Source organism: Mastacembelus armatus, chromosome 11, assembly GCF_900324485.2.
Source record: "Mastacembelus armatus chromosome 11, fMasArm1.2, whole genome shotgun sequence".
Lineage (NCBI taxonomy): Eukaryota > Metazoa > Chordata > Actinopteri > Synbranchiformes > Mastacembelidae > Mastacembelus > Mastacembelus armatus.
Genome location: NC_046643.1, coordinates 10,345,585 through 10,371,989, shown reverse-complemented (window position 1 = coordinate 10,371,989; position 26,405 = coordinate 10,345,585). Strand labels below are relative to the sequence as shown.

Below are 26,405 nucleotides of genomic sequence, written 5' to 3'. Positions count from 1 at the left end.
ATTGTTATTATTGCACTAGATTCATTCTGATGTTTGCTCATGTGAACATGCATCACTGTTAAACTGCTTTGTTCAGATAGTCACCATGCACTTTATGTGTTACAGTAAAAAATTTGCCCAATGTGTATCACGGTAACACAGCAAGTGGCACTTTGAGAACTAAATAAAACCCGAAGGTTTGTGTGTTAGCAGTGGTAGTTACTGCTGTTGGTTTAAACAAAACCAGTCTAATGTTTTTGGAATGGTAGAACTGGTCCTTCTCATGTCAGAGTCTTGTTTGTTCAGTGTTTGTACTGCATGCGCTCTATTGTGTGTGTGTGTGTGTGTGTGTGTTGCCTCTAACAGCTTGTGTGTATTTGTTTCAACAGCAATCACCTGACACTATCCCTGGACCGAGCAGTGGACCTACAGTACACAAGGTAAGGAATCACATACACACACACACGATTACATACATAGACACATTAAAACACTCAGAGGTCGTCATTCCTTTGGTGTTGCTGTCCGACAAAAGTGTGTTTGTTTAACCTTAATACAGGTGACACAAGCAATGATATTACATTCAGCTTTTTTAAGTACACATGCACATATGCTCATACATACTCGCAACTCTTAATTTGTCATGCATCACTTTAATGCGGTTTGGCAAATATGCCAGTGCTGCACTCTGAGAAAAGACCTCAGGGCTTAAATATCTCATGAGGATAGTTTTCTTTCAACATTAGCTTAAGAAATAAAACTAAAATAATGAAATAAATATCCACATCTGAAGTGTAAATGCTGTTAGCTCCTGTGCCAAAAATCTTTGATTGGTTGTTTTTTTTCTCAGTATGTTGCAATTCACTAGATTTTCTTTTGGTGGTAAATACTCATTGCCCAAGAGCACCTAGGCACAGGGATGCTTACAAAAAAGGAGCTGTAAACTTGATCCATGCTAAGCTAGTTTAAATCTCCTAGCTTCAGTTTTTGTTACAGGAAAATAGTCTAGAAAATAATTACTAAGAATTGATTGAACCTGGTCTCTGAAAGTTGGACAAATCAATAAACTGATGCTTCATTTGAATTTTAAGTTCGTGCTGACTTCCACCTCTTGACTCCCAAACCTTTTTATGGTCTATTTCAATATGAATTGAGTCTGCACCCGTCACCTTAGATTTATTTTAAAACACATTTTGAGTAGTTTGGGCCTCTGCCAGTTTCCTAGAACAGCTTGAAAACATGTTTCGACAGAAGAAATTTGTCACTGTTTATTCAAAGTTTAATCCAATTGCCTGTCAAGTAATTTTGTTTAATGGCCAACACCCATAACTGAAGAAAATGTTGCTCAAGACAATGTAGAGTTTTTCTTGTGAACAAAGAGTTACAATACATTGACATTTAGTGTTTCTCATCAGACGGTCTGTTTATCTGTTTATCTTCACGAAACATTTGCAAATCAAATGTTTTAAAATCTGCATCTATTCTTCTGCCATCTAGCAGCCTTCTTTCTTTCTCTTTTCCTGGCACATTTCTGATTCTTGGCACTATATGGTACAAACTGTCAGTCAAGACAAACGTAATACCCTCTATGCATATGCATATTTTGTCAGACGTGTGGTTTTGCTGTTGCATATGCATCCTTTTGAAAGTGCATGAGATGAAAACTAAATGGGAGCACAATATTAGCAAAATAGCTCCATGAACAGGAAACATGAAATCAACAAGATAGAATTTGAGGTTGAACTGACATTGGACTGAGTCTCTGATGCTGTAACATAATGTGAAGGGAGCCTGATCAGTCATTAAGTGCTCTCTAGTAAGTAAAGTGAAATCTTAATGGTACAGAACAAGTAGCATGTGTAAACAGCTTATATGAAAGGCATTGCTGTTTATGATGTCGTCAATAGCAGGATTATTACACAGCACGTGAATATTTCATTCCTCGGGGGGAAAAAATTGAGCTGTCCTTGTGAGCCAGTCAATGACAGTAGCCACACTAGCTCTATGCAGTCCTCTATTCATGTCTAAAACAATATAGAGATGGATTTTAGTTGCATTTATTCATTCTTCTGCATTTAGATAAAAAAAAAAACAAAAAACTGTTTTTGTGTCTGTGTTAGTCATGTTCCCAGAGTTTCCCATGTGCTGGCCGGACTGTGAGGAATGCTTTCCTCTCTCATGGACCATACCCAGCTAAAGACAAAATACACCTGGCCAGAATCATACGGTACGCTTTTTTATGTCTTTGTCCGTGTGGAGCGCTGAATCAATGTGTCTGGTGATTGGCCGGTCTATGCAATACGATAGCGTGATGCACACATTGTATAGCAGAACAAAAGATGGTGCAAGAATCCATGCACTCTTACTTTACATACTCTTAAGTACACACAGATACATGCAATAATCATGTGAACACCTGGACAGTATAAAAAAAAAAAGTATAACTAGATTTTATTAATTGCAATTGCTTTCACACACTGTACACCCACACAAACACACTTCCACATATGTGCACAAATAGTTTATTGTAGGGGAAGCAGATGGAAAGTATTCAATGTTTCAAAGGAAAAGGCTTACAAAGAAGTAATGAATAATCAATGAATATTGATTGGGTTAAAAAAGACAAGCTTTGTGCCAGACAAAGATGTGTGTGTGAGTGGATGTGCATCAGAGCACAGTGTGACTTCATTTGTGCTGAAAATGTATTTGAAATGTGTATTTTAACAGGCGCAGCTATGTGGGCGTGGAGCTGGTACAGTGGTTGTGTGAGCAGTGTGTGTATGTGCGCTGTCGGACTACTGCTGTGCGTGTCTGGCAGGTGCTGCTGGAGTTGGGAGTCCTGCTGTCTGGTAAAAACACAACCACACACTCACACTAACACAGAAGGCCGGGCTGTGCTTCAAAATTTATAGTCACCTTGCAGTGACCTCAGAAACCAGCTACACATTTCTAAAAAGACAAGTGAAGGTAGTTTCCACCAGAACAAAAAGATAAATACACCTGCTCAACACCTGCATCTGGGATCTTTTCTATCAAAGATATTGACGTTTCCTTCCTGAGAATAAGTGTGCAAAAGTAAAATTATACTGAAACTAGGCTTCAATCCACTGTCTATCCAAACTCTCCTCCAACAATGTCAGTAACCATCCCATTCATTTTTTACAAGTGCTCGTGCTAAGAGCTAACATTTTATCACACACTCAACCTTCTGTTAATTTTAATATCAAACAGATTTCTGTATTCACTGGAGCAGGAAGTAATGTAGCTGTAGCTGTGTTACATTAATGATTTGTGTAAACACGGTGTAACATTCAAAGACAATGTTTCTTTAATGTATGAACAATCCTGCTCAGGTTCAGCTCATCAGTCTGGCTAATCCACCATAACTGGTGCAAAGAGTTTATCCTGAATTTAAAATGGGCACCGTGGCTCTCTTCTTTCTCTAGAATTAAGAAATGTTTGTTTTAAACTAGCAGTGAGTAATAAGCCGCACAATCAATGTGGGTTTAACAATTATTTATCTCCCTTATGAGGTTTTCAGAGCCCTAACTTGAAAAATATCCTGACACAGTACATATTTAACCCCAAAATTTAATCTGTGTAAAAAAAATCTATGGAATAATCTTCATATTGATATTTTATCTGAATGATAATCAAAGGAATATTAACCTTAGTCCAACCCTGTGTTTCTGATCCATAGTACATTATAGTGTATTTCTAGTTACATCACTGGCTTTCATACTTGTAACAGAGACTGTAGCAGCAGAGACTGTAGCTTATTGATTATGATTCCATGTAGTCAGCATGGTGTCTGCTGCATATCATTCTCACATTCGTGTCTGTCTTATGTGTCTCCTTTTTCTTCAGTGGACCAGCGGGTGGTGTTTTCAGATTCAAACACTTACTACCAGTTCAGCTTTGAGGAGTGTGACTCCGCTTCCTGCGAGTTTCGCTCAAATGAGGGCGAGTGGCCAGAGGCAGTTAGGCTCCTCTTGCAACTCGCCCCATACGTCCAGTTCCGCTCAGGAGGTGGGACCAACAGCCCGTAAGTGTCTAATAAAGTAGGTGGTAGGGCCTTGACTTTTGCAAACAGTTTGAACAATAGAGAACTGACATATAAGTTTGAATTAATCTGGGCAGAACTCATGTAGCCTGATGCTAAACTGACATTACTTTTTAAAACCTTCGCTATTAGCCAGCAAATAACAAATCTGCTGCATCACAGTTGCATTTTAAAGGTGGATATGTGAGTGGATATTATTAGTCATCTTTTTTTGTTGTAATGACAAGTACTAACGTGTGAAACAGTTGCAGACTGTTGGTTGGTTGAATGTGGTGAATGTGACTCAGTTGTGATGTGCTGGAGTATCTGCACTGACCTGAAGTGGAAGTCCACTGCTCTGGTAGAATTAAAGCAACAGTGTTCCCATTTAGATTTGTGACTGAGGTCATTTGTCTGTCAGTTGATTTAGTGTTAAAAATGACAAATGACTGTTCGATCTGGCGAAAGTGCTGGGTACAAGTACATTATTGCCTCGCTAGACAAACATGCACACACAAAAACACACACTTTCTGAGAAACCTAATCTCTTTCCAGTGTTTTAAATTGTCAATCTGCTTATAGGAGAGACGGATTCATGTGCACACGACCTTCACATCCAAAAAAGAAATACACTTATACACAAAAACTGGCACATCATGCAATATCACACACACACACTCACTCACACACTTACACACATGCACATGCAGTGTCAGCCAGAGTGCTCTGCTTTGCTGCTCCTGTGTGTGGGATTCCTGCTGAGGCTGCTACTGAACTCAATCTGTCACTCAGAGAGAGAGACAGAGAGAGACGAGTTGGGGAATAACTAAAAATCGGGTATATATGGATAGTAAATGAACAAGAGCGCACGTCAACACATTCATCTGTGTGTCAAAAGGTGTACTTACCGACACCAGGGAGAGTATGACAGAGAGGGAAATCAAAAGTCATATCTAGTGATAAAAATCTCATATATCATACTGTATGTACTTCTGTGTTCTGCATGAGTTACTTCATATACATTATAGTTGATGACAGGTGTACTGTAGAGGCACGCAGAGGAATGTGTGGGAGAGATGGGGGTTAATGGCATTTTGCCCAGCAATCCCATTTTAGTATGTTGAGGATTTTATTTCATTTTATCCCAAACTGCTTTTACCAATGCCCCTCTGTTGTGACGGCAGAACAGTGAAAAACAAACCAGCTTTTACATGACAAAGGGGTGTGCATATATTTGACATGTCCTCATATGAAGGGATATAAAGAATCTATACAGATGTGGATTTGTATGTAAAACACTGTACTGGCCCAAATATGTTGCAGGTTTTTGCCTGAAACTGTATCTGCAAAATATAGTGGTTATGTTTTTGCTGATCAGAGAGAGTTTTTGAACATTCCCTGCTGCTGTCTGTCTCTTTTTGACTGCAGGCATCCTCTCTTCCTCTCTCTACCTCACACTCTCCTCCTCTCTGTCTGCTTGTGTGTGTAAAGGTAGGGAAAACACCTGATGTAGCTCCACTTGCTGCTTCTAATAGACTTGGTGGTGCCTTGGTTAATACACAGACCCTTTAATGTTGATTGTTTTTGGAATTTGGCCTGCCAAATATGTATGGAGTACAGTATTTTTGAAGATGTAGTGAAGCCAGGTGTACATGAGGCTCTTTATGGCTCCCCGATTATAAAACCTTTGATTGCTGTAAAGCAGCAATCAAAGGTTTTAGTGAAGCCAAGAAAACAAGTTGCTTCTAAATAAGTGGATTGCCTCGTCTGCATCATGTGCAGAAGATTTTTTGTTTGTGTCATTATTCAGTTCCTGTTGAGACTGCCAGCATGTCCCAAAGGATTGCTGTGTCTGGGCAATAATATTTTCTATCCATGCATACTGTGGTTATTGCAGTTTCTTTGTTTGTTGTTCATTGTTTACTGCAGTGCTTGGCAGAAAATGTCAATTTTAGGAAATGAATTAAACAAGATTCTCATGGCTTCAAGCAGCTTCAGCTTTATGCATCATAGCAGCTCCAGTGAATCTTAAGAAATTACTGAAGCAGTTGTTAATTTACCTGAATCAAATTCAAATATCAACATTAAACTAAAACTTTTCACTCAGTATCTTAATTCAAGTTTAATTTAATGAGCTTTACAATGAAATCTTCCTTCTTTTTAATTCTCTCATTTCCACTTTGCTTCACATTACACTAAGGACAAGATGTGTGCCAGTATGTAGTGCTTTTTAGAAAAGCTGTGTAAGCAGCCAGCGTTAAAGATTAACTATGAGAAGATGCTCTGCACACTGCTCTTGCATTCGTTAAAGTTAAGTTCAGGTCAGGTTTAACTGTGACCACCTGATCTAGTACAATACACTGCATGCCCTGATTTCTGTTTGTTACTGTCAACATTTAAATAAAGTATAGTGTAATCCAGTGCAATGGCCCTGCAGTAAACACACTTAAAAGGTTTATGGAGCTCATATATTCAGATTATGTTAGCAATGTTGCCTGTTTTGTCACCCTGTATAAAAATGGTTTGGACTGAATATCAGGTATTCTTACCCAAAGTGAAGTGTTAACTTCACAAGGACACATTTTCTGGCAGGGTTATTACTGCGCATAACACAAGATTATATAATGCTTTAATGTGTATCAGTGCTCAAATTACAACAATGTACTGTACTCTGTATTCTCCAAAGGCCCTCTTTTTGTTCTCACATTATTATCCATTACTTCATCTATACACATATGTTATTGTTTGGTGAAGGTGGAGATGGCATCAGTCAGTAACATCTAAGTTTCCATTGCCCTTCCTTTGAAATGCAGTCTTCTCTGCTTATCATTGTGTAGGAAGGGCAGAATTTCTAGGAACTAAAACATGACACCATAGCTTTAGAGGAGAAAGTCATTTAGTTTGCATGGTGCACTAGTGCTAGACCATTTGTTGTTCTGTGCATATAAAAAAATTGGGCAAAAGCCACAGACTGGGCAGAATGCTTCAGAATCCTTTTAGTTTGAGAGGAGAAGAAGAAGAAACACTAATTTACTTTTTTTTTTCCACTCTGTAAATCTACTTTTTTTTTTATGTGCTGTGTTTATTCAGCAGCATAGAGATCACAAACAGCACAGAACATGACTGCACTTTACGCCATGCACATTTGACATGGTTTGAAAAAGAAGGTGGTGCCAGCACCAATCATGTTAATCCGCTATCAATACCGCTGTGTGCTGCATAACGATTACTGACACACCTCCTACTGTGCCTCTCTTCCAGCTCTGGTACATGGAGGCTCATGGTGAGTCACCAAATTATCAAACGAACATTGGATAAAAAAATGTAATGACCCTGAGAGGAATAAATTTAGCATGATGGCTTAAACACATTTTTTTGTCTATCCTCTCACAGACTTCTGCATTTGTTGGGAAACTAAAAATAAAAATATCCTGTATTTAATTTCAGCAACTTGATCATTTTGTATTGTTCTTCCAGCTCGCTCAAATGTTGTAGCAACAGTTATTTTATCTTAAAGGAGAGTTGAGGCAAAAACTGATAGGGAAGCTCAACCACTACAATGCTTTATTGTGACAGTAAAAATATGGTGTGTTGATGCTGCTTTAAGGCATCTGTTGTTCTACCTGCCTCCATCGCTCTGTCTATGTTAGAGCCGATAGCTGAAGTGTCAGGCTGAGGGCTACATGTTATGACCATTTCTTCTCGCTTCTGAATCTATCATTCCTTTTATCAGATTTCACAAAATATATACACACACACAGTCACAAAGGAGTTCATCTTGTTTCTTCAAACTATTACTAGTGTCACTGGAATCCATTGACAAGATCCAAATAACATGCAAATAGGACTATGTGTCTCCGTGTGCGTGCTTTGAGAGAGTGTCTGGGTATATGGTGTTTTGTGTGAAGGGTGTGTGGGAGAGCATTTCACACAGTGGTTTTGTGAGAGAACATATTAGATCAGGGGCCCTCGGGTGTAGTCTGCTGCTGTTAAAGACAAACTGCAACCTTGTATTATTGCTGTGGGAATAATGCTGAATTTACCCTAAAACAACCACCTGTTTATACAACAAAAAAAAAACAAAGTCATACACAAATGTATTCATAGATGTACTCGAGCTTAAAAAAAGGAAAAAAAACCCAGACAAGAGTTTCACATCTATATACCTTCTGAACACATGTACACACAGCCGCCACATTGCCACACACACACACACGCTTCATGTACTTCAATGGACGGGTGTGTCTGGGAGCTGTTTTTAAATGAAACCACATGAAAAAAAGAAGAGGTGTGCAGAGAGGAGAGAGAAGCTTGATACAAAGACATGCAAGCAGGGAAGAACTAGAAAGACAGTTCGGAGAGAATATAAAACCTGCAGGATTGTATTCACACAAAAGCTGAAGCTAAAAGGTTACATTTATTTTCAATCAATTTGATTTTTTTTTAATTAATCTATAAATTATTGAGTTTATAAGATGTCAGAAAACGCTCTTCAGCAGAAGATATTTTATTATTCACTGTAGAAGGATAAATTAGAGGAAAACAGTACATCTTCACTTTTTGAAGCCAAATAACACTATATTTGTCATTGTTGACTGGTTAATTTAAATTTGACTAACCACTAGTGGTTTCAGTGCTAATGTGTATCAGTATATTCAAGGTGTTTCGATGCAGAATTGAATGAAATTGTCAAGTGCTGTCTAAACGTGTAGTCCACTATCCGACCATTTTATCAATTTGATTTGCCTCGGGTTAGGATTCTGTGAAACTAGTGTGCAAATGAAAATTAGCTTTATGCTAACTGGTGCAATACATCATCAACACAACATTTATATTTAATATTGCACATACTCCATTAAAAATTAAGCAGAACAATTGGTGAAGTACTGTGGCGTATAATATGAGGGTTCCTTCACACACACATAGCACTATATGTAATGTAGTAATACAAAGATAAGTTTTTTTTTTTTTCCCCAGTTACATCAATCTAAACATCATCTCATTAAAATAAATAAGAGAACACCTAACTTTGGGCTTTGATTGTAGTTCTTCTTTAGGTGTACCAGAGGGCAGTGTAGAGAACATAAAAACTGCATAAAACTTTTTTTTTCTCTGGAGAGTAATGGACTTGTAAGTTGGAAATAAACGTGTGTTTGTGTTTGTGTATCTCCAAGGTCAGAGGAGGACTCTGAAGGCAACAGGGACATCTGCAGTGAGATTCTCCAGATGAAAGCTCTCGAGAGGCTCACGTCTACGGTCAGTATGTGCATGTGAACCTCACAGGTCTTAAATAACAAGATCACCAAATGAACTACTTCTTTTTCTGCAACAGGTACAAAGTGAGTTGGCAGCTGCTCTTGCACGAAAGACTCGTAAAGCACGTAAGTATGCATTTAGTCTTGGTATGTGTTTTCCTGAGATATTTTCCTGATCTATTTTCCAAACGCATTACAGGAAGACGGAGAGACATGGCTAATATTGTTTTATACAATATTACAGACATTACTGACTTGATTGTGTTTGTGATTGCTTTGCAGTATCAGAGCAGGACTCTGAGACAACCGAAACAAGCCAACGGGAGCCTCGTACACCCAGCGAGGAGAGCAGCCCGGTAACATACCCACATGCACAATGCACATACTATGCAGAGTCATGCTATAGACACACTTCTAAACTTACACTCATAAAGCCTATTGTTTATGTAGGTACTATGGATAATGTAGCAAAGAGTAGTCTGGAGCTGTTATGGTAGTAATGTAAACAATAATAAACATAAAAACTAAAGGTCAATTGCAGTTTTTGGAGCATTAGCAGCTTCTGAAGAGGTGTGACACACTTACATATTTCAGAAATACAAAGACTGACTGGTATTTCAACCCTGCTGGCAAACTAATGCTGTCATTGTCAGTTTTCTTAATTAAGAGCTGATGTTGTCCATTAATGCTGCTGCTTGTTGCAGCACTGTGTATTTGTTGAGGGTTGATTGTTCTAACAGGATACTGTAAAGCCTTTTGACAGCTGTCATACCCAGAATGCTACAAACAAAACTGTAAATGAACCAGCTTGTTTGCTTTCTGGTTACATCTCTGTTCCGTGGAAATCTCTACTTTCCATCAATTATTCATTCTCTGATTATACCACAGAGATAAGGAAGAGAACAGAAAACCACATCTTTAAACACAATTACAGATACAGCACTGCAGATCAGTGGTTCACTTGTTTTTGATCAGTAACATTTGGTGTCTTCTGGTCAAAGTTTGCCTTTGTCACTTTGGGAGTCAACTAGGAGTCAAGTAATATTTGCCAGTCACATAATAGTATTCTAATAATTTCAAAGCTCTGAGCTGTTTCTTTTTCTTAAAAAAAAAAACTTAAACGTGTTGTTATTTTTGACCTCCGTGAGAATTTTGTGACCCCTTATGTCTTATGCCAGCTGGAGCCGGTTTGATTGCATTGTTATAGCTCAGTCATAGGTCTTCTGAGGTTTCAGTGTTCACTGGAAATGTATCAGAAGCACAGCTTTATAAATTAATGTGAAACTGTCTTGTGTGTTCTTATTATGTGTTTTACAAGTGTGTTGAAAACACATTTATAGCCCATTTAGATGTGGTAACAGATGCCTTGTGTCTGTACTTCAATATGACAATCTTTTGCCAGCTATAACTTTTTGTTACAGTTGCTCCTATTAAATGTCAATACAGCTGATCTCATAGCACAGCTGCTGTCATTACCCTACATTTTTTATGTATTTTGACACTTCGCAATCATAAAATAATGATTAACAATAATAATGATTTGTAGCCTAGCAGATTGGTAATAGCTGTTAGTTAATGTAGTAGGCATTTATGAGGCAAAATCAATTGTTCTAATTGTTCTGTTCATCATCTGTTCATTGGCAACGCTAACATTAAATGTTGTAAATTAGAACAACTATATTGTGGATTTGGCTGCGTTAGACTGAGTAGGTGATTATGGACAGCAGGAGGGGACACAACAGAGGTTTTTCTCCCTTCCAGTGAAGGTGTTAAGACAAATTGGCATTTCATTTATCAGTGGCCAGTGATTATAGACACTTGCATCTGTTTAAATGTAAAGTTTCTATAGTGACAAGCTGCTCTGGTAAATATAGACCTGGCCTTTAAAGATAACAGATCGGAGAAAAGAGCCAATCATGACACAGAAGTGAAAGACTCCAGTCACAAAGGCTGTGAAAATTGCACAGCTCAGCCAGATTTAGGGGACTTTGGTCGGTGGATTGCACCTTTGACCCTTTTTGGGTAGTTTGATAACCACTACAGATTGTAGTGGTAACATGAGAATCAGCTGACTTCATTTTATATGACAGTGGGCAGTAGGCGATGTACAGGTACAGGATGTAAAGGTTTACTCCATGAAGAACAAGACTTCAACTGTTGTCCCTGATGTATTAATAATTCAACTCCAAATTAACTAGACTACACTCTCTTTTAGTTTCAGTTATCCTTCAGCCTACTAAAAGCTTTTTAGCTCGTCTTAAATTTCAAATGCAACCGATCAAAGAAAAATTAAAGATGTAGTGGAAGAATGGAGCTAGATGGAGACAGCTGCACAATGCAAACATATACAGTCCACAAACAGCTTTATCTTCTGTGTGTTTTGTGTCGAGGAGAGGAAACTGAAAACAGGTTAACAGGAAGCAGCAAGGGACATGGTGCTGTGGCTCTGATATAATATCTGTGTGTGTACATGGCTATTCTACCAGATAAGAGTTGTCATTGGAGGGAGTTTTCCTAGTAAACAAAATAAAGCGTGGGAGTGTGTGTGAGTGTGAGTGTGAGTGTGAGTGTGAGTGTGAGTGTGAGTGTGAGTGTGAGTGTGAGTGTGAGTGTGAGTGTGAGTGTGAGTGTGTGTGTGTGTGTGTGTGTGTGTGTGTGTGTGTGTGTGTGTGTGTGAGTGTGTGTGTGAGTGTGTGAGTGTGTGTGTGAGTGTGAGTGAGTGTGAGTGTGTGAGTGAGTGTGAGTGAGTGTGAGTGAGTGTGAGTGAGTGTGAGTGAGTGTGAGTGAGTGTGAGTGAGTGTGAGTGAGTGTGAGTGAGTGTGAGTGAGTGTGTGTGTGAGTGTGTTACCCTCCACTAAAGCATGGCACCGTGGGATAGTTGAGCTCACAGGAAGGGTTACCCAACTCTGAGCCAAATGAAATACTGTACCTCTTTCCCTCTTCCAAGGAAAATAAACAAACCAGTCTACCCACCACTGGTGATAACCATCATACTAGCAGCACCCAAGGGAGCATACACACACAGGCACAGAATCATGTTTACTGTTATCAGGACAAAGCCATTAGTTTCTACATAATCTTGCTGCCCTAGAAATAAATAAATGAATATATTCTACTTGTCTTTCTCTTCATGTCTTTAAGTTCTAGTGTCTTCTTTATGTCAGACTTTCCTATTCATACCCTTTCTGTCTACTTCAGATGGACTACCAGGGTGGTTGACACATTTTTAAGTCTCGACTGTGAGAGGGAGGAGAGAGACAGACACCACACACACACACACACACACTCACACACTCACTCCCGCCCACTTATACTACTAATCATACACACTCAGTCTTTCGCCGCCAGATCCTCTGACACAGAGCAGTCAGACTGAGACAAAGAGAGAAGTGCAACAGATAAAGGGACTTGCAGACTGTAATAGGTAGAAAGAATAAGAGGCAAGGATGAATTAGAGAGAGAACAAGATAGAAACAGAAACTCAGGATTACTACTAGTCATATGGACACAAAGAGGCAGCTGAAAATTTGTCTTTGCATGTTTCTGGATTATGCCCTGGTTTCATCCTCCCTTGGATAAAAACCTTGAACTTTCTTGAGCGCCATTCCACACACTTTGAATGCTCCCATCATGTCTTGGGACTGCGGGTTGAGATACATCTTCATGCCTCCTGTGTTGCAGCTGGGTGGGGTGTGTGCGTTGCGGGACAGCGGTGGCAGCAGTGGTGGAGGGATGGGGACCATGTGCGGTCGCGAAGAGCTGACCAGCCGGCTGGGGCTGGAGGCTGTCCAGCGGCTGGCCAAGGATGGCTGCCGGCTGCTGCAGAACCACAACTACCGGTTCCCCGACAGGAACCAAGCGGTGAGTGGCGAGTTTGTTAATGGCACTGATATTTTAAAGTGTCACTAATATCACACAATGCTGATACAACAGATGATGTTGCTGTGTGAGCTTGCTGGTCGTTCACCATGTAATTTGCCAAGCAAGTTGCGGTTATATGGTTGGTATGAGCAGAGAGTAATGGATGTCACTATGTGGTAAATGCTGTCATTATTGATGTCACTTTTAAATGCACACACCTCTGGGCTGAGTGACTCATGGATTAAGGTTTGGGGATCTTCATCAGGACCATCATAGTTTGTATTGCTGTCAGCCTAAAGGAGATACACGCATATACATACATTTACAACTTGCCTACTCTCATTTGCATGTCGTGAGTTCACGATGACACACCTGTGCACCAACGTGCGCCCACCACACAAACACTACAGTTCTAACTACAAATGCAGTTATTGATAACAAACAACCAGTTCACTTGCTAGTCTAATGTGGGTGTTAATAATGGCTTAGTGCCATGTGATCTCATGCTCTTCTTTACAGTCTGTCAAGTCTGCGTCTGTTCACTTGTGGGTGTGAATGTGCTGGATAGAGCATATAATCATGTGTGGGTCAGTCTGTGTATGTTCATGCACTGCAGATGCTGTGGCAGGCTGAGTCAGTGTGTGCACATAATGAGCGGGCTGTTAGTGAAGCGTTGTACTGTGTAATCCAGCTCTAAAGTACACCTGAGGGCAGGAAATGAAGCAAACTCAGTCTGATTTCATTCCACATCAAAATGTGGGTGTTTGTGAAATTGAGTGCATATCTCCACACACCTACAGGTATCTACACACTATATAGCACAGGCAGTATAGTAGTATTAAGAAGGTAATATTTTGAATATTATTATTTTACATTACCACTTGTTGCTTAATCATTATAGTTATCTTAATTTTCCCATGCATTTTTGCCTTTTTATAATGCAACTCTGCTGCAGCAAATTATTTTTAGAGGCAGCAAGAACCAAGATTTCTTTTCCTGATGCTTCTTTAAATGCTTAGGGTTCTTGTTCAGCTCATGGAGAGGCATGTGAGCAGATTAAATAAAAGTACCAGGTACTGAGTTGTCCTTTCTATGTAGCATCATTGTAGCAGTGAAAACCCTATATCACCAGAGGAGAAAGAAGAGGAGAATGATTGACAGATGTCTAACATACACGCAATGTACGAAAGACTGACACAAAACATTGCAAATATCCTTTAATGTCCTGATCTTATGTACTTAGCTTGTCTGGCCATAGATTACCTTATATTTAAAAAAATATCTTTGGTGGTCGTGTTTTCACTGAGTGGATTAGACACTGTGATAAAAGTGTTAAAGGAAAAGAACCACTTGTTGCAGGTGGGCTGGATACATATAGTTTGCACAGTGAATGTGTATAACAGTGAGACACCAGAGTTGCTTGATGTGTTTTTAATACAGGTTTAATGATTATCTCATCCAGCTCAATGTCCATCGTTGCCTGCAGAATGTAGCAGAAACCAAAACCAAGCAACCAGCTCAATTCACAACAAAGAAAAGTCTCCTTTTACTGGGTTGTCATGGCGATATTTTTTTTTAGTTTCCTTTTTTTTCCATGATAGACAATCACTGACAAACTGGTGTGGGTGGTTTCCATAGTGACATAACTCATGTGTCATTGCAGTGCACTTGATGCATCTCTGCCTTCAGACTTACATTTGCACATTTCCTCATTCGACCCAGCGATCAGAGTTTACTAGAGGTCAGCCTGCAAAAGAGATTATACAAGTTCACAGCCTGCACCATGACACAAACACAGGCAGTTTGTGCAGCCTATGTTACTTTCTAATAGTTGTTAAAATTACCACGTGTGTCTGTCTCTGTGTTTGTGCATGTATGGTTGTGTGTCTGTGTGTGTCACTGACCATGTTGTGTTTTATATTGTTATCCATTATGTCCAGGAGTCAGGCCCAGAGCTATCACAACACAGATATGGCTTGGTCACTTTCAGCACAGACATGAACACCAGTGCACAGACATACATAGGAAGAGGAAGGGAACAGAAAGTACTTCCTTTAGACTTTCCACCAAGGCCCACCTTTCCTCTGAACAACACGTCATATTTTGTGTGGGAAAGAAAACAAATGACAAACTGAGTGATCTACGGATATAAAGTGGGTAAAAGAGCCCATCTGAATGTATGTTGCATCATTTCCCATTGCTTCTGTGCAAACTGAACTTGTGTGTTCAGTGTGTAAATGTGTGTTTGCGGATGAGATGGGACCGTGTTAGAGGCATGTGATGTCAGTACAAATTGGTATTCTTAAAAGTTAAAAGTTTAGTTAAAACCCATATGAATGTTGGACTCAAACATCTTTGCAGTCACTGCTTTTTCTTTCTCTCTTCCTTGTCCCCACACTCCTTAGTGTCTGTCACTTTCTGTCCTGGTCTTCTCTCTGTTTTTCTCTCTTACATAACTTTGTGACCCCCCTCCTTTCTACAGTGGCCAAATGCTCGATTTGTATGTTTTTTCTTTTTTGTGACTTGAATTCTTTCTCAGGCTATGCTAAAGTTGTTCTTGGGAACTGCTGTTTGCGCTTAATACTAGACATTATCTGTGTTAGTTGAATGCATGTCGCCAGTTTTACTTTGGCTTTGGTGCTTTTTGTGGAAGCCTTTTGATCTTGAATGCGTGTATTTGGATTATCACGCTGCCTTCCACCATTCTTGGCTCCGAGTTGTTTTTCTTGGCATCTGTGTAAAGAGTGTATGTGCGTTATCGGAAAAATCAACAATTTGCTACTGTTTCACATTTTCTTTCCCTTTGTTTTTGTTACATAATCTGTTTCTTTTTCTTTTTTTTTTTTACTGTATTTGTTGGGCAATATTCCTTTATTAGACAGTTGATGGTGTAGAGAGACAGGAAAGGAGATCATGAAAGGGCATTTGTGATAAAAGAGTATAGTCTCGATAATGACTACAAAGAGCACTTAGCTACCACACTTGTTATCATGACATCACATCTGGGCTGCTGGGTTTGGTTTAGGTGCCACCCAAAATGTAATTAATGTAGTGTCAGATTTCTTCCTTTAATTGCATCAGTGGGCACTGTCTTATTTATCTTTTGTATGCATCTTTGAGTTGCTAACCCTTGAGTACATGTAATCTCAGCATGTTACATCATGAACTGGCAGTGATTATTTGAAAGTACACATTATCCAAAAGTGGGTTCACTTGGAAGATCTGGAATTGGTGTGAAAAATGTTTATAAATGAGATCTGCTCAGTGTATATGCGTATACCCAGTGTATGGGTAGTGCAACATGAAAATTGGTCCTGCTGGAGTCCCGAGTTGTAGTGGAAGTTCATGGCTTACTCAAAGGATGGCTGGATTATAGTGTTATCTACTGTTAAAATAGCCTTTTTTTGTTAATTATAGCTAAATAGTGTCTAAAATGACATTACAAGCTACAGAAATACTGAAAATGTAAGATATAAGTTATATCATCAATGTGGAAGATGCACAGTCATGAACACATTGTGGTGCCGTGAAGTGTGAACACCTCCAGTTTTGTGCTCAGCCAAGACAGAGACTTAGCTAACACGAATCAAACCACAGTCTGACAGTGCTGGGCGAGTGCTTTGTTTATTTTTAACCTACAGTATGAACCAACTGAACACCTCTTCAGTGTTTCATTATAGGCTTTCAAAATAAATAAAAAAATATTCTGCATTGCTGTGAGTGTTATATCATCATTATCATAGCCTAAATGTAGACATGGATGGTTATTGGTTAATGTCAAACTGTAGCTTGATTTGATGAAGTAGAGTTTGTAAAACGCAGTAGGGCTAATTAATCCACTAAACCTGTAAATAAAAAAAAAAACCAAATAAAAATATTTTGGGGTTTACAGTAGTCAAATGAAAAAAATGCAAGACATATAGCATTATACGCAAGAGAATGACCTGGTAACTACTCAACATCTGTGTCATATGCCAGTAGCAGAGTCATTGGGGCATGTCCAAACCCCTCTTACACGCACACGCTCGCTCACAGCACTTTCGGCGTATTTTTTTGTCTGATCTAAGTCGGATCCCACCTGCTGTGTCTCAGAAACAGACAGCTCCTTTCATCAGTTGATCACAAAGATATCGTGATTGTCTATTTGCTTGTTCATGTCTGCCTTTCTAATGGACTTGTTTTTGTGTCTAACAAGGTATCTGTGACCGCATTAACAGTGCCCTGTGTTAGAGCTGCATTATGTCTGTTGTAAAAATCTAGACTAGAACTAGACTTGGCACTCTTCTAAATCTAGACCCGGCACTTTGTAGGAGCCTTATCTTATTTTTCCAGCTTTAAGACTTTTTTCAAGTTACAGGTTAAACAAGTTAACACCAATGTGAAGTTATGTAATCCTGGCATTTAAACAACAGTGCATTGTACAGTGACTGTGTATTCTAACAAGAAACAGTGCAACAGAATGGCAGCTCTGCCTCAACAGCTCTCTGTCAGATGTGATCGCTGCTCCATCCCTCTGGCTGTGACAGAGACCGTAGCGAGCAGCTGGAGGAGAGAAGTTGCTTCTTTATCTCTCTTACTGCTACTGTCATCTGCCTTTGATCTCCCTCTCTCCTCTCATTTTCTCTCTGCTCCTCAGGCTGTTTCTTATTGTGCTTCTTTGTGCATCTGGAACCGCAGGTGTGTGTATGTGCGTGTACGTGTGTGTGTAAGCCAGTCACCGATCAAGTTGCTGTTAATTTTTGGAGCAGGAGATCATTACAAGCATCAGTCAACATTCCTACCTGTCACCATTATTTATCATGCAGTTCCATTTCTTTTGAAACTAGAAAATGTAATTGTCTATGTGCATTTGTTGGTGTGTGGTTTCTGCATTTGCTTATGTATCGATGGATATCGGACACGATGGCCTAACTGATGCAGTATATTTTCAGGCTGGTTTCATCGATATTTGAGGATGTTGAAAATCTGTTAATATATTAGCTAATTAAACACATTATATAAAAACATGTTTCATTATGATCCCTTAAACTTGGTCAAAAACAGTTTAGCAATAGTATGACAGCATGTAAAATGAACTCAATGCTCTCTGGTGAACACAAAATGTAAATTACTTCAAACATATCTTTCCCATTTGGGGAATGGGAAAGGTAATATATACTGTAAGAAGCTAAAATAGGCCTATAATTGACCTGGTGTATGTGTAAGACTTTTCTGGACACGTGTATTATGTGTTCTCTTTGAGAGAGTGATTATTACAAGTAATGTAGACAAATCTATCACATAAATTCCACTTCCTTAAATCGCTATCCCTATGTGGTTTTTTCATCCTCTTTCTCTCTCTAAGGAGGTGGTGGGGAGGGTTTGTCTGAAGGAGAGAGGACGGGATGTGTTGGTGTTGCAGAGAGTGACATCATCAGTGACGTCGCCATCAGACCGGCCCTCACCCACATCGTCAGGGGGCGGATCCAGAGAGGAGGATTGCGACAAGAGGTCAGTCCCTCCTCCTACATAATAAGAGCCCTCCAAACCAACAGTAGCAACAAACACATACTCATAGTACTCCTCCCTCTGTTTTTCAGTTTTTTTTAAATTTGGGATCTCAGGTTGCAACCACACATTCTTGCACATACATGCAAAATATCAGTAAAGCTGTCAACACTGTGTTTGTGTGTTTGAGATAATGTATGCTTTAGGTTCTGGGACAGGGCAGGAAGAAAAGAATGGCTTTTTTGTTTCTGGCTGAAAGAAAAAAAGATGGCACCAAGACTGGTTTACCTCCTTCTACAAGTCATTGTATGCAATTAGCATTGTGCGTGTGTGTGTGTGTCTGTCTGTGTGTGTCTGCACATGTGCGTGCGTGTGTGTACAAGTGCATTTCCTTAAACTTGATTTCTTTGTGTAGTGTTAGTATGTCAGTGAGTTAGCATGTACCCAGACCTAAGGCACAATGTAGGGAGTGTCAGTGACAGGCAGGTTAACTGGGCGTGTGTGTGTGTGTGTGTGTGTGTATATGGATGGGAGGGGGGTGTATACAATGTTCAACATCGTCAGTAGCAATGACTTCCCTCTTGAGTGCTATTACAGGAGCTGTCAGAGCGAGAGTTTTAATCTCTGGAGCTCTTAGGTGACAGGGGCAGACGGCACAGCACCCTTACTGGACAGACAAAGCTCAGATGAGGACTAATCCACCAGAAGTGCTCGGATATGAAGATGACCACCGAGCTAGCTACACTTGCAGAGGCAGAGGAGGATATAGTTGATGAAGACGATGATGATGATGAGGAGGAGAATAGCAATCATGATGAAAATGCTAGCAGTTCAGGAATCTGTACATTTGATGTTCCCTCTTTCCGCTACATTGATGAGGATGATGTGGAGGAGAGTAAGGAATATGAGAGAGAGGAACACTGGAGGGACGGAAGTGGCCAATCATGGTACTCGTGCTCTACTGAGGACGACCGTTGTGACTCTTCATCTTTCAGGTATGTGGTGGTGTCAGGAACGCCGCTCAAGATCTTGGAGCACCTACTAAGTGACCTGCGATTGGATGACCAAAGAGGGGCACCAGAGAGCAGGGAGAGTGGTAAGTTTGGAGACACACTTTTTGCTAGTGTTACACATATAATGTGGCTGTATGTCCATAAAAAGACAAAACTATAGATAGGAAGAGGTAACCAAAAATAAGTGGACGGGCAGTTTGCCATAGTAAAAAAGGCACCTGAGGTGTTTATCGCTGCTTTTTGACCAGATATATTTAACACCAGGCACTTTGCCTCCTAGTTGTTCCAAGGAATTTCATTGTTTGTGGTGCACAACATGTTACACCACAGCCCGACCTGGACCTTTTGCTTTCAATTTCTCCCGCGGGTTCAAACACAGGAGGTTAAGAAACCCTGGGTTTGTTTTTGTTCTGCCTCATGAGTGAGTCGGCCCTCATACCACAACCACGTACACGTGTGCGTTCATTTAGCCATGTTATTGCCTGTAAATATGAGGAACATTCAAGAGGTTAAATGCTTTGCATTTGTGGAATAATTCCCTAGTGGTGCTGTAGGCACTTCTGCTGCAGACAATTTCAGGGGGCTGTTAACTGTCATGTCTCATTTTTACAATCCTCAAGTCTAGTTTGTAGCCACTGGATTTTGTGGTAGTGCCGCAGTTATAGTGCTACTCTACTGTTTTACCTTGGGAAATGTTTTTTTTATTTGATGTCTATAAAATGATAGAAAAAAATTACCAGTTGACATGTCTCCATTATTTTCTCTTACTTGACTTGTGAATTAATTCATTCTTTGGATTTGAGGTGATTAGGTTGTAATGTGGACTACAGTATCTGTCCTTTTTATTTTACATGAAATGTTCTAATCGTTCCTGCAAAGATGAAAAGTAAAATGCATTTTAGTAAAAACAGAAAATCATTTCTTGTCATAGCTAATGGATCTAAATGTGTTTTCTACAAATTAACTTGAGCACTATGGAGAAAAGTTCCAATAAAATAATACTTCATTCACTCAGGGACATCTGGGTCTGAACCTGTATTTTATAAAACGCTGCTCCCGCCTGTTCACGCTATTTTAACACAAGGCGTCTTTATGCATCAGCTCCTCAGCACCACCAGTTCCCAGCAGTCTACAGGGAGCCATCTCACTGAAATTGCAGGAAGCAAATGAAGAAAGAGGGCGAGATGAACATAGGAGAGAGAAAGGGAGAGAACTGAGATAGCCTTTGTGAAGGAAGGCCGCCCGATATTTATTCACTGAAAAGGAAAAAGACACTATTCTTAAAGCTTGAGTGTTTTTTTTTTTTTTTTTTTGTTATTTGTGAAGCAAGTGATGGGAGAGGCAGAACCATAGATGCAGATCAAGAGTATATGTGCATGTTTGGCTGTCTTTGTCTCCGTATCTGTGTTTGTGTATCTATCTTCCAGCCTATGTGCACTGAATAAGCATGAGGGTGCGCTTGTAGGCCCTCCGGGGTGGTGCCGAGCATCAGTGTGCTGTTTTAGCAGGCTTAACTGTGCAGCATGTGGAACAGGCTCGAACACGCTTCCACAGAGAAAGAGTGATTACCAGCCACAACAAAAAAACACTGCAGCAGATTACTGCGATTAGTTCAGCATGCACACACATTTTCTGTCTTTTTCTTTTCTCTCTCACAAGAGATAAACTCCCCAAGGTCAGAACGGAATAAGTTATTCATCAGGGGGCTGTGTGCAGTTAGATGTGTGTTTATCGCTGTGTCTATGAGCGCATGTGTTTGACGTTGTGCGTGCCAACGGGCAAATACAGAGGGCATATGTTGAAGATGAAAATGGATATTTATCATCACAGAGAGCTGAGAGAGGGCAAGCGTAGGAGGAGAGTGGTAGAGGGGGGAAATGTAACCAGAGAGAAGGAGAAAATGAAAACCGGGGGTGTAGGGGAGGGGAGCCAGATGAGGATAGTTTGGGATGGAGAGAGGGAAATGAGAAGCAGGGAGAAGACTCATACTGTAGCTGGTTAAGTAGGAGCTTTGTATCCAGACTGAAGAGAGAAGGGCTCAGAAAACAGAAAATGAAAAGATAATGTCAGCAGGGTTTTAAAAAGTGATATGCTCAGTCACACCTGCCTAAATATATTTCCCAAGAAAAGTAATGTTTTTATTTCTAAAGAGAAGACACTTCTTCAAATATTAATGCAGTGGCCTCTGCTTAGTCTTCTATAATTAATTTCTCGTGCTCTTTGCCCAACGGAGCCATATTTGGGTCACATATTTGACACCATACACACAATCACACACCACAGCTCTCTCACACTACCAGCAATGGCTCATTATCAATCACCCACAAGGTCTGTTTTTATTTGGTTTTTACCCATTCACCACCTGCTGAGACTTGCACCCATACTCTATCTCATTTGCACAATAGCTTAGCTGCTCTGATGAATTTCTTTAGTGTTGAAGTTGTTAAGACTGAGTCATTTGGTCCTTTTTAATGTAAAATTATTGATTATTGCAGCTTTAAAGCTACTTAATGTCAATTAAAAGGGGAAATGGGAAGTTGAGGCTGACCTTTAAGGTTGAAGTTAAGAGGTTAAATTGTGTAATGCTTTGTAGTGTGACTGACATAAAGAGGGTAACATTCATTAGATCACAATGTAGACAGAGGAAATGTGTTTGCTGTGTTTCAGAAATGCTGCTGGATGATTTTCTGTTAACCTACCTGGTGTTCATGTCCACCCATGACCTCTGTCAGGCTCTTCTGGGACAATATCCTTCAGTGGCAAACCTACACATGCACACAATACACACACAATCTCTCTCTCTCTCTCTCTCACACACACACACACACACTTTTGATGGTGTGAGTCATCACAATATCCTCACAATGGTTGGATGGAATTGTCCACACAACCATAAAAAAAAAAAAAAACATACACGTTTAATCCTACACACTCTCCTTAGTTGTCTCCTTGACCTCACTCACCTATAGCAGTACTCGCTGCAGGGGCCAGGAGGAGGGCAAAGATGCCCTCTTCAGGAAGCGCAAGGTACTGCAGCTGGTGTCCCACTGGAGCAGGCTTTATAAGGACTTCCTGAAAGAAGAGGAGCATGTCAGGAGCTTCATGAAGGTACACCTCTATTCACCTTGGCGACCATATCTGATTTTAATATTATTTGATCTCACTGCGTCTCTATTCTACTAAACTGAACTATGTTTCAGCTTTTCCCCACAAAGGAACCTTGTTGATGTTTTTATGTTGTTCCTTTGACAGAGAAGCAATGCTCTGAAATAATAAAGAAGAAAATATACAGGGCTATAATCATAATTTGTGGTTTTATGTTTTTTGTATTAGATGACAACATATGAATTAAGTAAAACGTTAAGCCTTCATCCCAATATATACATACGATCAAATACACACTGCAAAAAGAAGTGCACTGTTTTACCAAAGTCATTTATTCCAGAAGTAATTTGGCCAAAGTGAGATTTAAAATTGAGTAAGTTGCAAAGGCAGGTTCATAAATTGGCTTAAGCCATCTAATCCTCTTATGTTACATAACTGAATGACAGCATTATTTGCATGTCAGTAGTTGTCATAATCTTTTTGTGTGAAATGATTAATAAATATAATATACTGTATATCTGATAAAGTTTTTTCAGTTTTTTGAAAAACTATATAGGCCATGTCATGACTTAGGCCATTATTTAGAGAGTGACGATATTTGACTGAATTGGATTTCAGTGCCTGTGATAACCATCACACAAACACAACACAACACAGACGTGTGCATATCCACACACTCCCCCATCGCTTGTCCCTGCATAACACGGCGGCTCCATTGCTCAATGCAGGGTTGCCACGGAAACCAAAGTGCGAGGGTTGGCGTGGGTATAATCTCATATAGAGTTCGTAACCCAGGTGATAGTTGCCTAGTAACAGAGGAATGCGATGGGAATTGGGATGAGAGTCTTTGGTGGGTCAATGACAGCGATAAGCAGGTGTGTGTGGGGGGATCCTTGCAAGTTGTTACTGTCTCCTGAGCTTTCATCCCACTTACAAATGCTCTGCCACAATTCTAGTCACGTATTTAAGTACAAGATACAAAATTAGTTGTTTTTCAAGTATCTATGTTTGGCATAATTTATAGCCGATGGTCCACAGATGTATGTCATACCTTATTTTTGCATCTTTTTCCTTCTTGTTTTGTGCAAGGCTACATTTATTACCAGTGTCTGAAATGAAACCTTATTGGCCTTATTGACCACAAGGACTGTAATGGTTAAAGGGTTCCTCCACACAAAATACTCCAAAAAAAATAAAATTTGCCTTCATTTTTGAATCGTAAAAGAACTTTGGTTAGTATTCCTATGGAAGCCCACCATTAATATTGTAATGATGTAACAGTAATATTTTGATACCCTTAGACTGGCCTATCTTAAGCCCATTTTTGCCTCAGTGAGCTAACCCTTTAAAGAATTAGCATGCTCTGTTTTAGCAATAAATATCTTTGGATCCTGTAGCGTGTTTTACCAGGCAGCTAGTCGGACATCTGTTTCTATACAAAGCCAGTCTAGAATGATGGTTAGAAGATTTCTGGTGGATAGTAAAGCCAAAGTCTGAAAACAACCAATGACTGAGACATTCCTGCACCCTTTCTGATGAACAAAACAAACTTTTCATCTCTCTCTGTGTCAGACCCTGTACAGGTGTGTTTTAGAAGATCTGTATGAGTTTCCCACACTGGAGAAAGACCTTAAGGAGTTTCAGAAAATTCTGCGTCGCAGACAGTAAGTGGGTTTGTCTCTGCACCAGTACTTCTCTGTATTAAATATGATACTGTTTTCTGTATTAAATATGACAGCCTATTACCGGAGGTGTTTTTGGTCTGTTTGTTTCCATGCCCAAATGCAGCCCCCTTACTGTTCTGCTTGTTTCTGTCTCATAGTACTGTGGATGACTGCCCTCCAAACCAAAAGGTAAGCCAGAATATTTATTACACCCACTTACAGCAGAAGCTACATTTAACTAATAATGCATCAAATCCAATGTTGTAACTGTAAAATAAATGGTAAAACTACAATATCATGTTGGTCAGATATTTTTAAAAACCAGTCAGTACAATGTTCCTGATTGTGACAGCCATGGTTGAGCCATGGTTGAGTACTGATTGCAGTACTTAAATTAGTCATTTGTGCCCGTAGTTTACTATGAAATTAGACAAAAGTAAAATATGTAGAGTCGATCCTACACCATAAAGGTGCTTTACATTGTAACATAAAGAAATTAAGGCAATTCTAAAAGTGGGCTGTGTAGGCAGTGATACAAATGCTGTTAGTGCATCCCCATATTGAGAGATGTTTTAATAAAGTAATATGCACTTTCATATTTTTTCTGCTCACTGTCAGAGTAAACAAGTGTATCAGCAGCTGAGTTTGAAGGAAAACTGTTTGCAAGTCCGAAGTCCACAGACTGAGACAAGAGAGGGTGAGTAACAGACACAAACACATGTACACAAATATGCATAACACAAAACATGCTTGTGACAGAATTGTACATAATTACGCATAATGACAGTCTTTGACTTGTAATTTCAGTGTCCACATGCAAATTGATTAAACCCAGCCTGCTGAGTTGTTTTTATCTTTGTCTGCTTTAGTACTTGACAAAAATTAACTCAGGTCTCTCTGTAAATACTTGTTTCTGCTTTTGATTCATTGTGATTTTGTAGCATTTTAGATTACTGTGAGCATTTTTCATGTATATTTCAGTTATTTGTTGTGTGTACGTGAGTGCTGACTCCTACCTGAGCGTCCACACACAACCGTCACTAGAAGCCCATGAGCTGCTAAGGATTGTGGGTCTGAAGATGGACAGAGCAGAAGAAGACATGGTGCTTGCTGTGGTCTCACACACTGGAGGTAGTGCAAGAATTAGATGCTCTCCCTCATGAGAATGTGGTTTCTATTCTTTTTTTTTTTTAGCACAATGACTTACATAGAAGTCAATATTAGTACAGTATATTCCATATAAGTTTTGGTTGATTTGGTCGAGTCAGTTTGGCACATTACTATTTCATTAATTTAGCCCTTCATTTTAGCAGACTGTAGACTCCGTGTTCAGATGTCACAGCCTTCTCAATATGCAGATTTTTTTGTCTCAAATCTTAGAAGTTTTTTTTTTTTTTTTTTTTTAAATTAGTTGAGCTGCACCTTAATCCTTGGGAAAGGCAAAAGTACACTGTGCGGGGGCGTACCAAATACCCCTAGTTGCAAATCACTGTCTCTTGAACCTAAATTATCATTATCAACTCTCTCTCCTTTTCTGTATATATTTGTCTTTGCAGAGCGGAGGGTGTTACAGCCCAGTGACTGTGTGTATTCAGAGTCTCTGACTCCACAGGGGAAGCTCGTTGCCTGTCGTAGGGATCTGACTGAGATCTTGGTATGTAAATACACTGCTGTGTTTGTGCTTCTGTCATTCTGTAACATTCAGCCTTTCCATGTGTTTCATATGCACTGATGGAGGCTAAAGATACAGCTTGCATGTGTAAAGCTAATCATAACCTTTCAAAGTTCTAATTATTTGGACATTTCTGGCCTGGGATATTTTTTTGGTCACCAACTGTGTCATTTTCTGGATAACTCATGCATTAAAATGAATATTCTAATTTCCCAGCCGACATGTTGTCTCACTGGTATGATGAGTCATTCATTGTACGCATGTCAGAGCGACTTAGACCAGGTAATTGTTGTTAACTTTGACTCAGTAGGAGAGAAAAGGTGTCGG

General features: G+C 39.7%; 1 protein-coding gene across 1 annotated transcript in view; it reads left to right on the top strand.

Moving 5' to 3' along the window:
- The window catches only part of rapgef5a (Rap guanine nucleotide exchange factor (GEF) 5a), a 38,446-nt gene that overhangs the window by 6,554 nt on the left and 5,487 nt on the right, over positions 1–26,405 (top strand). The window contains exons 2-18 of the mRNA XM_026300516.1: positions 369–419; positions 2,100–2,206; positions 2,707–2,828; positions 3,847–4,024; positions 9,196–9,277; positions 9,354–9,402; positions 9,559–9,632; positions 12,958–13,137; positions 18,482–18,627; positions 19,620–19,720; positions 22,305–22,383; positions 22,601–22,745; positions 24,315–24,406; positions 24,565–24,595; positions 25,025–25,103; positions 25,388–25,537; positions 25,963–26,060. Of these exons, the coding sequence (XP_026156301.1) occupies positions 369–419; positions 2,100–2,206; positions 2,707–2,828; positions 3,847–4,024; positions 9,196–9,277; positions 9,354–9,402; positions 9,559–9,632; positions 12,958–13,137; positions 18,482–18,627; positions 19,620–19,720; positions 22,305–22,383; positions 22,601–22,745; positions 24,315–24,406; positions 24,565–24,595; positions 25,025–25,103; positions 25,388–25,537; positions 25,963–26,060 (1,764 nt within the window). The remainder of the gene's footprint in view (positions 1–368; positions 420–2,099; positions 2,207–2,706; positions 2,829–3,846; positions 4,025–9,195; positions 9,278–9,353; positions 9,403–9,558; positions 9,633–12,957; positions 13,138–18,481; positions 18,628–19,619; positions 19,721–22,304; positions 22,384–22,600; positions 22,746–24,314; positions 24,407–24,564; positions 24,596–25,024; positions 25,104–25,387; positions 25,538–25,962; positions 26,061–26,405) is intronic.